The sequence below is a fragment of the Mandrillus leucophaeus genome, unplaced genomic scaffold, assembly GCF_000951045.1.
Source record: "Mandrillus leucophaeus isolate KB7577 unplaced genomic scaffold, Mleu.le_1.0 Scaffold318, whole genome shotgun sequence".
In the NCBI taxonomy this organism is placed as follows: domain Eukaryota; kingdom Metazoa; phylum Chordata; class Mammalia; order Primates; family Cercopithecidae; genus Mandrillus; species Mandrillus leucophaeus.
The window spans coordinates 1,975,450-1,989,633 of record NW_012103343.1 but is presented as its reverse complement, the minus strand read 5'-3'; the positions used below and the strand labels follow the sequence as shown (position 1 = coordinate 1,989,633).

Below are 14,184 nucleotides of genomic sequence, written 5' to 3'. Positions count from 1 at the left end.
CCATTACAATGTAAATCACTAATGATATTAAGCTCTGCAACTAACCTTCATTTTACCTTGTTACAGAGTTTTTGCATCAATATAGAAAAATACTGCTATATGAGTGCCCATTATTTAGTCAACCATTTTTCTATTAAGGGACCTTGAGACTATTTCTATATTTTTTTATACTACTAATAGAAATTCTGCAATTAATTATACTGGTATCCAAAGCAAATATTCAAACACTGCTAACTAATAGTTGGGTCCAAGATTGCTAAATCAAACTGACTGAGCCTACCAAACTGCTCTCCAAAAATACTACCACACTATTTTTCTTTTTTGAGACAAGGTCTCACTGTTCTTCACGCTGGATTGCAGAGGCACGATCTTGGCTCACTGCAGCCTCAAACTCGTGGGCTCAAGTGATTCTCCCACCTCTGCTTCCAGAAGAGCTGGGACTACAGGCATGTCACCACGCCTGGCTAATTTTTGCAGTTTGCCCAACTTGACCTCCCAAAGTGCTGGGATTACAGGTGTGAGCCACCATGCCCAGCGGTAATACACTGTTATGAACACGCACTACATAACTTAAAATGTTATAAAAGAGTTATGTCAGTGAAAATACACTTTCACATACTGTCATCTGAAACAGATTAATAATAATAGACAGTATTAGTTTGTTCCTGGCCCATAGTACTTTGCATGTATCAACTCATTTAATCTTTAACTACTGCTACATTCCCTCTTTACATATGGGGTTAGGCAAAGCCAAGGGAATAGATAAATTGCACAAATTTACCCAGCTAATAAACAGTTAGGCTGGTATTCAACCTCGTCTGCCCCAGAGCCCTTGCGACTAACCACTATGCTATACTGCCACAGAACAAGTAACTGTCAAAGTACATAAAGGAAACAAAATCAGAATTTTAGGGTATTGTTTGTTCCATCAGAGCTTATTCTGAGATGCTCATATCATCAAAATCATATCCAATTCACTTTTCTTCCTGTACTACACGGGTTAAAAAAAAATGTGTTTTAATATCAAAGTCATTCTCTTGGTTAAAAACAGTTAATTTAGAACAAAGTACCAGCTAACTATTAGTGGTTTTCAGCAATCTTGTCGTAAAATTAAAGGACATCTGAGTTTCTTCAGTTCAAGTTTCCTGTCCTTTACCCTAGTTTTTCTCTGTACGGCAGGTATTTTTTTTCTTATCACATTGAAGACTTTTGTGGCTGTTGTTATAGTCACTTTATTAAAAAGGGTTCGAATGACTCTGTAGTTAACAGAATGGCACCTACTGCAACAGGACTAAACTGCTGATGAATGCTTGATATAAAAAATGTCTTCCCAAACTATCTTCGATATAAAATTTAACTTCAGAAAATGGTTTTTAAAGTCCAACATATGGGTATTATACTTACCAGCGTTTTTGATACAGGAAATATTTCAGACTTTACTATGCTTTCCAAAGACTTTAATAAGAGAGTCAAAACTTCAGAACCTGGTTTCTCTTTTTTGTTACCTATCAAAAAGCAAAAAGGAGGGTGTAGTTTTTTTTGTTTTGGTTTCTCTTTGAGCTGTCTTGCTCTGTCACCCAAGCTGGGGTACAGGGGCACAATGTTGTGCCAAACTCCACCCATCTCAATTTCCCAAAGTGTTGGGATTACAGGCGTGAGTCACCACGCCCGGCCGAGAACGGTGTATTTCCTTTTTTTCTTGAAGGAGTTTCACTCTTGTTACCCAGGCTGGAGTGCAATGGCGCCATCTCCACCTCCCGGATTCAAGCGATTCTCCTGCCTCAGCCTCCTGAGTAGCTGGGGATTACAGGCATGCACCACCATGCCTGGCTAATTTCGTATTTTTAGTAGAGGCGAGGTTTCTCCATGTTGGTCAGAATGGTCTCAAACTCCTGACCTCAGGTGATCCGCCCGCCTTGACCTCCCAAAGTGTTGGGATTACGGGCATAAGCCACCGCACCCGGCTAGAAGGGTGTATTTCTAAGCATGTAATTTTAGAGATGACTATACAGAAAGCTGTAAAAATTTGTTTTTTTCTAAATCAACAATAGTAAGTATAGTTGACCCTTGAACAACAAGGGTTTGGACGGCATGAGTCCACTCATATTCAGATTTTCTTCCATCCCGGAAACAGCAAGTTCCACCCCTCCTCTTCCCTCCTTAGTGTACTCAACGTAAAGACAAGGATATAACCTGGTTCCACTTAATGACTGTGTCTTCTCTTATGATTTTCCTAATATTCTTTTCTCTAATTTACTACATTGCTAATGAACACAGAACACAGCATATAATGCACATAACATATAAATATGTGTTCATCAGCTATTTATGTTATCAGCAAGGCTTCCAACCAATAATAGGTTATCAGTAGTTAAGTTCTCGGGGAGTCAAAAGTTATATGTAGACTTTCAACCATATGGTGGGTCAGCACATCTAACCCCAGTGTTGTTCAAGCATTAACTATAAATTAAAGCCTGGAAGCTATGGTAATACAAGAAATACTTTTAAAATACATTTTATATACTGCCAAATAATTCACTGGATGCTATAAAAATCATCTGATCACCACCTGTTTCAAAAAAAAAATCATTTGATCAGTGTTAATAGTGCTTACCTGATTCAGTAACTGACTTCACCAAGCTAATTAGCTCCTTCCAGATAGCACTGACAACCACATCTGTCAAACAAAATAAACTTGAGTATTTTAAATGAAGTACATATGACTATTGTACTATGACTAACACTCTCCCTTTACTTCCTTACACTAAAGAAATAAATTGAACAATACTTAATTTTCCTCACGATATTCAGCCCTGTAGTAAGTTTATAAAACACTATCACTTTGTTTTTGTTTGTAGAAACTAAGTATGTTTATTTTTTGAGATAGGGTCTCGCTCTGTCCAGGCTGGAGTACAGCGGCACAATCATAGCTCACTGTCATCTCAACAACCTGGGCTCAAGCAGTCTTCCCACATCAGTCTCCCAAGTAGCTAGGACTGTAGGTACACACCACTACCCCCATCTAATTATTACTATTATTTTTTTTTTTTTTGGTAAAGACAGCATTCTCACTACATTTCCCAGGCTGGTCTGACTCAAGGAAACCTCCCACCTTAGCCTCCCAAAGTGCTAGGGTTACAGGCATGAGCTACCATGTCCAGCCATAAATGTGTTCCTTAAAACAACTATAACATGTTAACACTAAATTGTATAACTAAGGGTAACTGCTTTATCTTTTTTTATTATCTTTCTTTTCTGAACTGAAAGCCCACTACTTTTGAGGCAAAGATTGTTCACAGAGATTCAGAAGGATATCTAACAACCAACAGAAAAAAAAATATGTGATTCATTGTGATTCTTTTTCCAACCAGTTCCAACAGCAAACAATTTTTGAAATTTCCTTTCCTCATTATTTGATAGGCCATATAACACAGGAGTTTAGGTACAGATACTAAAGCCATAGAGCCTGACACAGTATTACCACTTATAAGCGACTCTGCACAGCTTATGTATTTCCTGTATTACCCAATTTCCTCATTTGTAAAATGAACTAACATGGAACGTTACTGCCAAAATTAAATGAATATATGTAAAGTTCTCGCACAATCTGGCCAGTAGGTGGCACCATATAAATATTTTCTATTTTATCTTATTTTTTATTTTTTAATACTGAATCTTGCTCTATCACCCAGGCTGGAGTGCAGTGGCACAATCTTGGCTCACTGCAACCTCCACCTCCTGGGCTCAAGCAATTCTCATGCCTCCGCCTCCCGAGCAGCTGGGCCTACAGGTATCTGCCAACACGCCCACCTAGTTTTTGTGTGTTTTGTAGAGACAGGGTTTTGTCATGTTGCCCAGGCTGGTCTCAAACAACTGAGCTCAAGTGATCCACTCACCTCGGCCTCCCAAAGTGCTGGGATTACAGGTGTGAGGTACTGTGACTGGCCTATTTTTTCTTTTTAAACACACATTTGAGCAAACAATAAATCAAATTCTCTTACCGGAGGCATCTTTTCCAACTGCAACAAAGCTATCATGAACAGCAGTGATAAGTGTATTTGCATGTTTGGAAAAAAAAGAAGGGCTGCTGATTAAGGGATGTTCCAGTGGCTCTGAAAGGGGGAGAATAAAAGATAATTATGTAAAACAACAGATTTATGAAATACATTTCTCACTATAAAACTTTAAAACGTCTATTAAGTAGGTGTGTTTTCTATAAAAAAAAGATTCATATTTATTTCATACACAACTATAAAATATTTTGGCTGTGAAAAAATAACACCTCTCCTCACCCCAATGTAATAAGTCCTGGACTGTTTTAGTAATTAAAACTATTCTTAAAATATTTAAATACCTAAGCTCAGCACAAGTTTATTTTGCTTAGCAAAACTCAAGGCTTCTGGACCCAACAAGAAATGAAGCAACATTTCAAGTCCCAAAAGTTGAATGGAAGGGATTGTGGCCATTCCACCTAAATTCGAACTCAGGTTCATTCGGGGGGTTCCCGGGGCTCCATACGGGGAGGAAGCACCTTTAAGAAAAAAAAGAAAGGGTAAGTCATACAAGCTCATTTTATATTAGCTACCCAAATGCATATATTTCATTTCAATGAAACTTTTAAACAGAGTTTAAATGTCTCAGGCATTAATCCATACCTTGAAATATTAATATGCAGGTATTCTGTAACAGAAATTTTTAAGACTCAGATGGCAAATATAAAATACATATGAAATAACTGTCTTTCAATGACATACATAAAGAGACACTATAACTGCTAAGATTTTGATACAGAGTCTCATTGTACTGCCAAGGCTGCAGTGCAGTGGTATAATCATAGTTCACTAAAATCTCAAACTCCTGGGCTCAAGCAATTCTCCCATCAGCATTCCAAGTAGTCGTAACTATAGATGGATGGATGTCACTTTGCTCTGCTAATTTTTTAATTTTTTGTAGAGACAGGGTCTCACTATGTAGCACAGGCAGTATCGAACTCCTGGCGTCAAGTGATCCTCCCGCCTCAGCCTTCCCAAGTGCGTGTCACTGCACCTGGCTGAAGTGTTGTTTGTGTTCTGAGACTGAGTCTCGCTCTGTTGCCCAGACTGGAGTGCAGTGGCATGACCTCGGCTCATTGCAACCTCCGCCTTCCAGGGTTCAAGCGATTCTCCTGCCACAGCCTCCCATGTACCTGGGCTTACAGGTGCCCACCACCATGCCCAGCTAATTTTTGTATTTTTGGTAGAGACGGGGTTTCACCGTGTTGGCCAGGCTGGTCTCAAACGCCTGACCTCAAGTGATCTGCTGGTCTCGGCCTCCCAAAGTGCTAGGGTTACAGGCATGAGTCACCTCGCCCAGCCAATGTGTTGTTTTTAATAGCGCTAAGATTCTGGTTCTAAAACCAACAGACTTTCATGTTAATTGCTCTGAGGCTTTTTTTGTAATGTACCTCATATAATGTACTGAAAATACATCTGTCTTTTCTAACCACAACTACGTGCTTACAACAGTACTCAGTAACATAAAAACAAAACAAAACAAAAAAAACAGGAAGACATAATGGATTTTTTGGTAACGAATCTAAAAATTATGAAGTGCTTCATTTCATACGAAAAACACTGAGTAAAACCTCTCAAAGCTTGTTTTATTTCCTACTTCAAAACTATGGTTCTAGGTCAACAAAGCCTGATTAAAAAAGCAAAAACCAACAATATCTACCTCTTACCTTTGTGTACAGGAGTCATAGGATTTAAACCTGGAGATGTAGCTACATGACATGAATTGCCTTGAGGTGAGGCATTAGAATCAATGCTTATTGTACTTTGAATCAGAGGCACACAAACCTATGGCGTAAAAGAGAAAACATCGATCTATAAACTATACGTCTGTCACAGTTTCTAAAAGCCTCATACAATATAATAAATGGAGCCTTAATATATTCCATTTTACAGATTGTTTCCATGCACAAACAGGCTAAAAAATGAAATTTGGAAAAAATATGAACATTTTATTACAATTGTATTTGCCCTAAATGTGTGTTACCTAAATTTGTTTATATACATAAACATCTGAATTGTATACATTATTGATAGACCAATTTAAACTTTTTAAAACTCTGGAACATCATCCTACTACCAGTCACCTGTAGTTACCAAATAAATTATTCCAATTAATGTATTGGACAAATGCAAATAATTAGCCTATTGGACCCTTAAAACGGTAGAATTTGGAAAATTCATTATGATCCAAATTACATTATTGACAATACCCATCTTCAATTACTTCATGTTATATAAAATTTAAAACTCTTAATATATTAAAAAATTAAGAACTGAATAAAAATGGCTTAAGTCCTCCTTTCCAAGAATGCATTCCCTGCTATGCAGCTATTTACATAAAACATAAGGACTGGGGGGGAGGGGGGAGGGATTGCATTGGGAGTTATACCTGATGTAAATGACGAGTTGATGGGTGCAACACACCAACAAGGCACAAGTATACATATGTAACAAACCTGCACGTTATACACATGTACCCTACAACTTACAGTATAATAATAATAAATAAATTAAAAAAAAAAAAAAAAACATAAGGACTATAGATGCATAAGTAAAATATACCCCCAAAATCCAAAATAAGTGAAGAAATGAGAAAGATGTTAGCGGAGCTGCTCCTTTTAACTGTAAAAAAAATTCAAAAACCAGGCCAGGTGCCATGGCTCACGCCTGTAATCCCAGCATTTTGGGAGCCGAGGCATGGGAGCCGAGGCAGGTGGACCACGAAGTCAGGAGATCGAGACCATCCTGGCTAACACAATAAAACCCTGTCTCTACTAAAAATACAAAGAATTAGCCGGGTGTGGTGGTGGGTGCCTGTAGTCCCAGCTACTCTGGAGGCTGAGGCAGGAGAATGGCGTGAACCCGGGAGGTGGAGCTTGCAGTGAGCCGAGATTGCGTCACTGCACTCCAGCCTGGGTGACAGAGCAAGACTCCATCTCAAAAAAAAAAAAATTCAAAAACCAAGGATGGAAATAATTGCAAAAAACCCAAAAGGTTTAGGTAAGATTAAACTTTATGTCTAAATACTAGTAAGGATATGCAAATCCTGAAGAATTCATAAAATCACTGCGTAACAATTAAAAAGAACCTACAAATAGGATTAAATCACTGGTTATCACTATGCAGCCTAGAAAACAGAGGAACAAAAAATAACTACCCAGTGTAGCACTTGATTTCTCTCTCTCTCTTTTTTTTTTTTTTTTTTGAGATGGAGTCTCACTCCGTTGCCTGGGCTGGAGTGCAGTGGCGTGATCTTAGCTCACTGCAACCTCCAACTCCTGGGTTCAAGCAATTCTCCTCAGCCTCCCGAGTAGCTGAGACTTCAGGCACATGCCACCATACCCAGCTAATTTTTTGTATTTTAGTAGACATGGGGTTTCAACATGTTGCCCAGGCTGGTCTCGAACTCCTGAGCTCAGGCAATCCACCTGCCACTGCCTCCCAAAGTGCTAGGATTACAGGTGTGAGCCACCATGCCCGGCTGATTTCTATTTCACTGATGCTGGTTTTCTTCTCAATTATATTCCAAATCCTCTAGGGAAAAAAAGCCTCTTTTTAAAATCATAATGCTTGAAGAGTAAGAATGAGTATTTGATTACTTGCTGATTTAAAAACATTTCAGGGCCAGGCGCGATGGCTCATGCCTGTAAGCCAGCACTTGGGGAGGCTGGGGCAGGCGGATCATTTGAGGTCAGGAGTGTGAGACCAGCCTGGCCTCCATGGTGAAACCCTGTCTATACTAAAAATACAAAAAATCAGCCAGGTGTGGTCGTGTGCCTGTAGTCCCAGCTACTCGGGAGGCTGATGCAGGAGAATCACTTGAACCCAGGAGATGGAGATTGCAGTGAGCCGAGATCGTGCCACTGCACTCCAGCCTGGGCAACAGAACAAGACTCTGTCTCAAAATAAATAAATAAATAAATAAATAATAAAAACATTTCAGGTAAAGAGGCTCCATTTCAAGCAACTGAACAATATCCCTGTGGGAAATGAATTTAAGTTCTCTGCCAGTCAAGTGGAAGATCTTTTATATGTTCTAGTCTGCTAACAAATAGCAAAAATAACATTAAAAGAGTACATTGGTTAAGAACTTAAGAACACATTAACAAAAACATAAAGTGCTATAGTCAACACTTGTAATGTTACCTGTTCAAAATTAGCAGGAAGATGAGGTCCAAGTCTCATCAGTAAATACCACCAGACTTCTAGTTTTGTTAATGCTAGAGTTTCTGTTCTCACGTGGATTGAACTCAAAGGCTGCATTAACAACTTAAGTCTTTTTGCACTACATAGTATATCTTAAAAGAAAATAAGCACACAGGTAAAGAGACGTCCAAGCTAAAGATTAACTCCAACATTAGCTATGCAACAGTCTTTTATCACAGCAAGAGAACAGATTTTAAAATACTTTAAAAAAAAATAAATCCCCAGGATGTCCTTGCTCTACCCAAAACTTGCATTTTCATAAACTGTAGTACCGCTGAACCAAAGACACTAAATAAGGCAAAAATGTATTTTAAAACAAATAAGTAGTATTTATTAGATACTGTGTGCCAGGGGCAATTTCCCACCAGGAAATACTTTAGGTTGGTTACAAATGAGGAAATGCTACTGACATCTTATGGGTAGAGTACTAGGGACACTACTAAACTTCAACACACAGGACAGTCCTGAAAAACAAATCATCCAGCATAAAATGCCAAAACTTTGAGAAATACTGTCCTAGCTGGTTTAGCATTCTCATTATCACCATTTGACAAAGAAACGGAAGCATGTTTACATTATGTCAAAAAAGGCTATCATTTTAAATATCAATTATTAATATATTTCATGAAAAATCATTACTACTGGGGCCACTGATTGAATACATTTTTGAAATCTAAATAGATTCAGATTCAGGACTGCCCTATCTTAACAATAATCATATTGTTAAAATTCAGCATAGAAATTAAATCCAATCTTCAGACAAAACATTTATGCCAAATGAGTAAGACTGGGGATATGAAAAATTAAGACATAGTCTGTGTCGAAAAGACCTTAAAAGGGTTGGGCATGGTGGCTCACGCCTATAATCCTAGCACTTTGGGAGGATGAGGAGGGCAGGTCACTTGAGGTCAGGAGTTTGAAACCAGCCTGGCCAACATGGTGAAATCCTGTCTCTACTAAAATTACACAAAGGTTAGATGGGCGTTGCATTGGGCGCCTGTAATACCAGCTACTCAGGAGGCTAAGGCAGGAGAATCGCTTGAACCCAGGAGGCAGAGGTTGCAGTAAGCTGAGATCGTGACACTGCACTCCAGGCTGGGCAACAGAGTGAGACTCCGTCCCGAATAAACAAACAAACAAACAGACTTGGAAAGGACTCAGTCAGGCCATGTATTTGGTAGAATGGCACTCAACAATGTCTGTTACAACTACTCTGCCATTTAGCTATTTCAATTAACAGTTCTATAAGAAAATAAAGGCAGATCACTGTATGAACAAGTTATCCAGTCCAAGACACTTACTTTTTGGGGGCCCCTATTCTTTTCGTTCGTTTGTTTGTTCATTCATTCAGAGACGGAGTTTCGCTCTTGTTGCCCAGCCTGGAGTGCAATGGCGCCATCTCGGCTCACTGCAGCCTCCTCCAGGGTTCAAGGGATTCTCCTGCCTCAGCCTTCCAAGTAGCTGGGATTACAGGCATGTGCCACCATGTCCGGCCAATTTTGTATTTTTAGTAGAGACGGGGTTTCTCCATGTTGGTCAGGCTGCTCTCTAATTCGAGAACTCAGGTGATCCGCCCACCTCTCAAAGTGCTGGGATTACAGGCGTGAGCCACCACGCCTGGCCTCTATTCTATTTATGAGAAGAGCTCCATAATAATATCTCTACAATAGCAGAGATTAATTACCATGCAATAAACCAATCTCCTTTAATTACAAAATCTGATTTTACACAGGACAGTGATGGATGCCCAGTTTTTGACTACTTTTTCTAGTCGGCCATTGAGCCATTCTACCCAGTAAAATTTAAGTGGATATGTATATAAGATTCTTAGGTGGTTATTTCTAGGTATAGGTGACTCAGCCGTGAAGAAAGTCTTCCCTGTTCTACCTTCCCTCCTTCCTGTCTGCAACTAAGACAAATCGAAGATGGCAGAGCAAAAGCAGTCATCTGATTCCTTGATGACTTCCTGGATCCACAGTATTAGTCGTGGATTCCCTAGCTCTGAACTTATTTTTAACTTACCCTCTTTAAACTACTCTTATTTTATGCTTTAACTTAATTCCGAAAAATTGTAGTCCCAAACATTACTTCTGGGTTTACAGTTAGACCCAAATACATGCCAGCTCATAAACATAAAAATAAGCTACAATTTCAATTAAAAATTATAGTAGACTGAGCACAGTGGCTCACACCTGCAATCCTAACACTTTGGAAGGCTGAGGTAGGTAGATCACTTGAGTCCAGGAGTTTGAGAGTAGCCTGAGCAACATGGTCAAATCCCGCCTCTACAAAAGATAAAAAAACTAGCCAGACATGGTGGCACACGCCTGTAGTCCCAGCTACCTCAGGGGCTGAGGTGGATCACTAGAGCCCAGGAGGTCAAGGCTGCAGTCAGCCATGATCATGCCACTGCACTCCAGCCTGGGTGACAGGGTAAGACCCTAAGAGAGAAAAAAGAAAAAAAAAAAAAAACCTATACCCCCAAAATGTAAGTACCAGTATTTTAAATAAAAGTAATTAAAGGGCTAGGAGCAGTGGCTCTTGCCTGTAATCCCAGCACTTTGGGAGACTGAAGCAGGCGGATCACAAGGTAAGGAGATTAAGACCATCCTGGCTAACACGTGAAATCCCGTCTCTACTAAAAATATAAAAAATTAGCCAGGCATGGTGGCGGGCGCCTGTAGTCCCAGATACTTGGGAGGCTGAGGCAGGAGAATGGCCTGAACCCGGGAGGCGGAGCTTGCAGTGAGCTGAGATTGCATCACTGCACTCCAGCCTGGGCGACAGAGCGAGACTTCGACTCTGTCTCAACAACAAAAAATGTAATTACAGTTAATGCAAATAATCACAATACAAAACATATTAAAAGGAGGAAAAAATGAGATAAATAATGGTCTTTGGCAGGAAAAATATAGGATAACAAGTCAACATTACTTAGCAGTTCTTGTAAACGCACAGTATTAATTAAAACTAAGATAAACTACCACCTAGTTAAGTACTCATACTAACCCAGTTTTGGGCTAAATATTCTTTCTTGTGAATATATTATCATAAAACTCCACTGGACAATAAGAAGGTAAGGTTAAAGTAGTAAATCAAAAAGAATGACTTCCAAATATCAATATTCAACCACTATTAGGCACTCTTTTAGAAATCCTGAAAGAAATAAGGCCATCAATCACTGATATTTTTATTCCATGGAAATGACAACTGTTTCCTATCATCTACTGGTTATGTGACCTCTGGAAAATTACTCAATCTCTCTAAAATAGTGATTAATAATTACATCTCAGGTCTATTGTGATGATTAAATAAAATATACATAAAGCACTCAATTCAGAGCTAACATGTAAGAAAGTCACAAATAGGCTGGGTGCAGTGGCTCACACCTGTAATCCCAGCATTTGGGAGGCCAAGGCGGGTGGATCACTTGAGTTCAGGAGTTCGAGACCAGCCTGGCCAACATAGTGAAACCCTGTCTCTACTAAAAATACAAATATTAGCTGGGTATGGTGGTAGGCATCTGTAATCCCAGCTACTCGGGAGGCTGAGGCAGGAGAATCGCTTGAACTTGGGAGGCGTGGGTTGCAGGGAGCCAAGATCCCACCACTGCACTCCAGCCTGGGCAAGAGTGACACTCTGTCTCGATAAGATAAGATAAGATAAGATAAGATAAGATAAGATAAGTTAAGATAGGATAGGATAACATAACATAAAATAAAATATAAAAAATAAAATAAAGGAAGCCACAAACAGTTATTTTCCACTTTGTTCAGTTTTTGAAATACTGTAAAACAGATTTTATATTTGTGATTTTCAATGCCTAGTATGTGAATTCTATTTTCAGTACAAATTTATTACTGTTCCCTTAAAATGAAAATAATTCAGTAGTAGCTTAATTTCAACTTAAAATCCAAAAAAACAGAAAAATTTCATTTGTCTTGCTTTAAGCAAAATGAATTCATAGAAAATCAAAATTGTTAAAATATTACCTGGATTCAAAGCAAAATTATCTATTAAACTCTTCCAAGCAATAAAAGCTATTTTTTTAATCATGGGTGCTCCACTACGAAATCCAAGTTCTTCTAGTTGCAACAGAGAATTGATGAAACTCCCACTTCGATGCAAGGTCTAAAAAAGGGAAAAATCGTTAAGAACTTATTTATCTGCATGAAACAGAATAATTGCTATCATTCCTTTATTCATTCACTTAATAGATGCTCTTAGGACTTCATAATCTAATGGGGAGACAAAAGATAAATTATTCACAAACATAAAGAGATGTGTTAAATGTTAGATATGTTAAAAGTCTTAGGAATTTAAGAAAATAAACTTTAAACACACATTCCAAACTCAAGACCAAAAAATATATAAAGTTTGAAGAAGCAGATAATGCGTAACACAGAACACTTCGAAAACATTAGAGAAAATTAGGAGAGTAGATAAATCCCAAACTTTATCAAAGCAATACCAAACAAAATATACGTTTATATTAAAGAATTAGAGAAAAAAGGTGTTGAACCCTGAAAATAATAAAAATAACCTTTCAAACAAACTGAAAGGAAAATTAAGGAAACATCTAATTTCATGGCTGTAAAAGAAACATTTTTAAAAAACAGTAGTATCTGCTAATAAAAAATAGTAAAAGTGAGATAAAAATCAAGAAAACTGAATAAGGTTTCTTTTTTCTGAGAGGGAGTCTCACTCTGTCACCCAGGCTACAGTGCAGTGGTGCTATTTCGGCTCACTGCCATCTCCTGGGTTCAAGTGATTCTCCTGCCTCAGCCTCCCAAGTAGCTGGGATTACTGGCTAATACTACCACGCCCAGCCAATTTTTGTTTTGTTTTGTTTTGTTTGCAATGGGAGTCTGGCTCTGTCACCCAGGCTGGAATGCAATGGCTGGATCTCAGCTCACTGCAACCTCTGCCTCCTAGGTTTAAGCGATTCTCCTGCCTCAGCCTCCCAAGTAGCTGGGATTACAGGTGCATGCCACCATGCCTAGCTAATTATTGTATTTTTAGTTGAGGCAGGGTTTCACCATGCTGGCCAGGCTGGTCTCGATCTCTGGAACTCAGGGTGATCCGTCCACCTCGGCTTCCCAAAGTGCTGGGATTACAGGAGTGAGCCACCAGGACCAGTCTAATTTTTATATTTTTAGTACAGATAAGGTTTTGCCATGCTGGCCAGGCTGGTATCTAACTCCTGACCTCAAATGACCCACCCGCCTCAGCCTCCCAAAGTGCTGGGATTACAGACGTGAGCCACCACAGCCAGCAGAAAACCGGATAGCTTCTGAATTACTTCCAAATATTATGTAAGATTTAAATGAAAAAACTATTAAACCAAAAGAAAAATATGAGCTCAGGAGGAAAAAAAAAATAGGCCAGGCACGGTGGCTCACACCTGTAATCCTAGCACTTTGGGAGGTCAAGGCAGGTGGATCACCTAAGGTCGGGAGTTCGAGACCAGTCTGACCAATATGGAGAAATCCCTTTTCTACTAAAAACACAAAAATCAGCCAGGCGTGGTGGCACATGCCTGTAATCCCAGCTACTCGGCCGGCTAAGACAGGAGAATCACTTGAACCCAGGAGGCCAAGGTTGCAGTGAGCCGAGATCGTGCTTGCACTCCAGCCTGGGCAACAAGCGTGAAACTGTCTCAAAAAGAAGAAAAAAAGGAAAATAAAGTACAAAATGGAAAAATGACAAGTAATGCATCACAAATAAAAAATTACATAAACACTAATGCTCCTAACAGGCTATAAACCACATATAATTTTAACACACTATAAACCAGTAACAAAAAAAAAATGGAAGGCAGGGCGCGGTGGCTCACACCTGTAATCCCAGCACTTTGGGAGGCCGAGACGGGCGGATCACGAGGTCAGGAGATCGAGACCATCCTGGCTAACACGGTGAAACCCCG

General features: G+C 39.2%; 1 protein-coding gene across 3 annotated transcripts in view; it reads right to left on the bottom strand.

Moving 5' to 3' along the window:
- RIF1 (replication timing regulatory factor 1) overlaps positions 1-14,184 on the bottom strand; it is a 61,462-nt gene that overhangs the window by 30,351 nt on the left and 16,927 nt on the right. For all 3 annotated transcript variants that reach the window (XM_011987843.1, XM_011987845.1, XM_011987844.1), the window contains exons 9-15: positions 12,251-12,389; positions 8,199-8,350; positions 5,720-5,837; positions 4,355-4,531; positions 4,002-4,112; positions 2,615-2,677; positions 1,405-1,505 (exon numbers count right to left, since the gene is read on the bottom strand). In XM_011987843.1, coding sequence (XP_011843233.1) covers positions 1,405-1,505; positions 2,615-2,677; positions 4,002-4,112; positions 4,355-4,531; positions 5,720-5,837; positions 8,199-8,350; positions 12,251-12,389 — 861 coding nt within the window. The remainder of the gene's footprint in view (positions 1-1,404; positions 1,506-2,614; positions 2,678-4,001; positions 4,113-4,354; positions 4,532-5,719; positions 5,838-8,198; positions 8,351-12,250; positions 12,390-14,184) is intronic.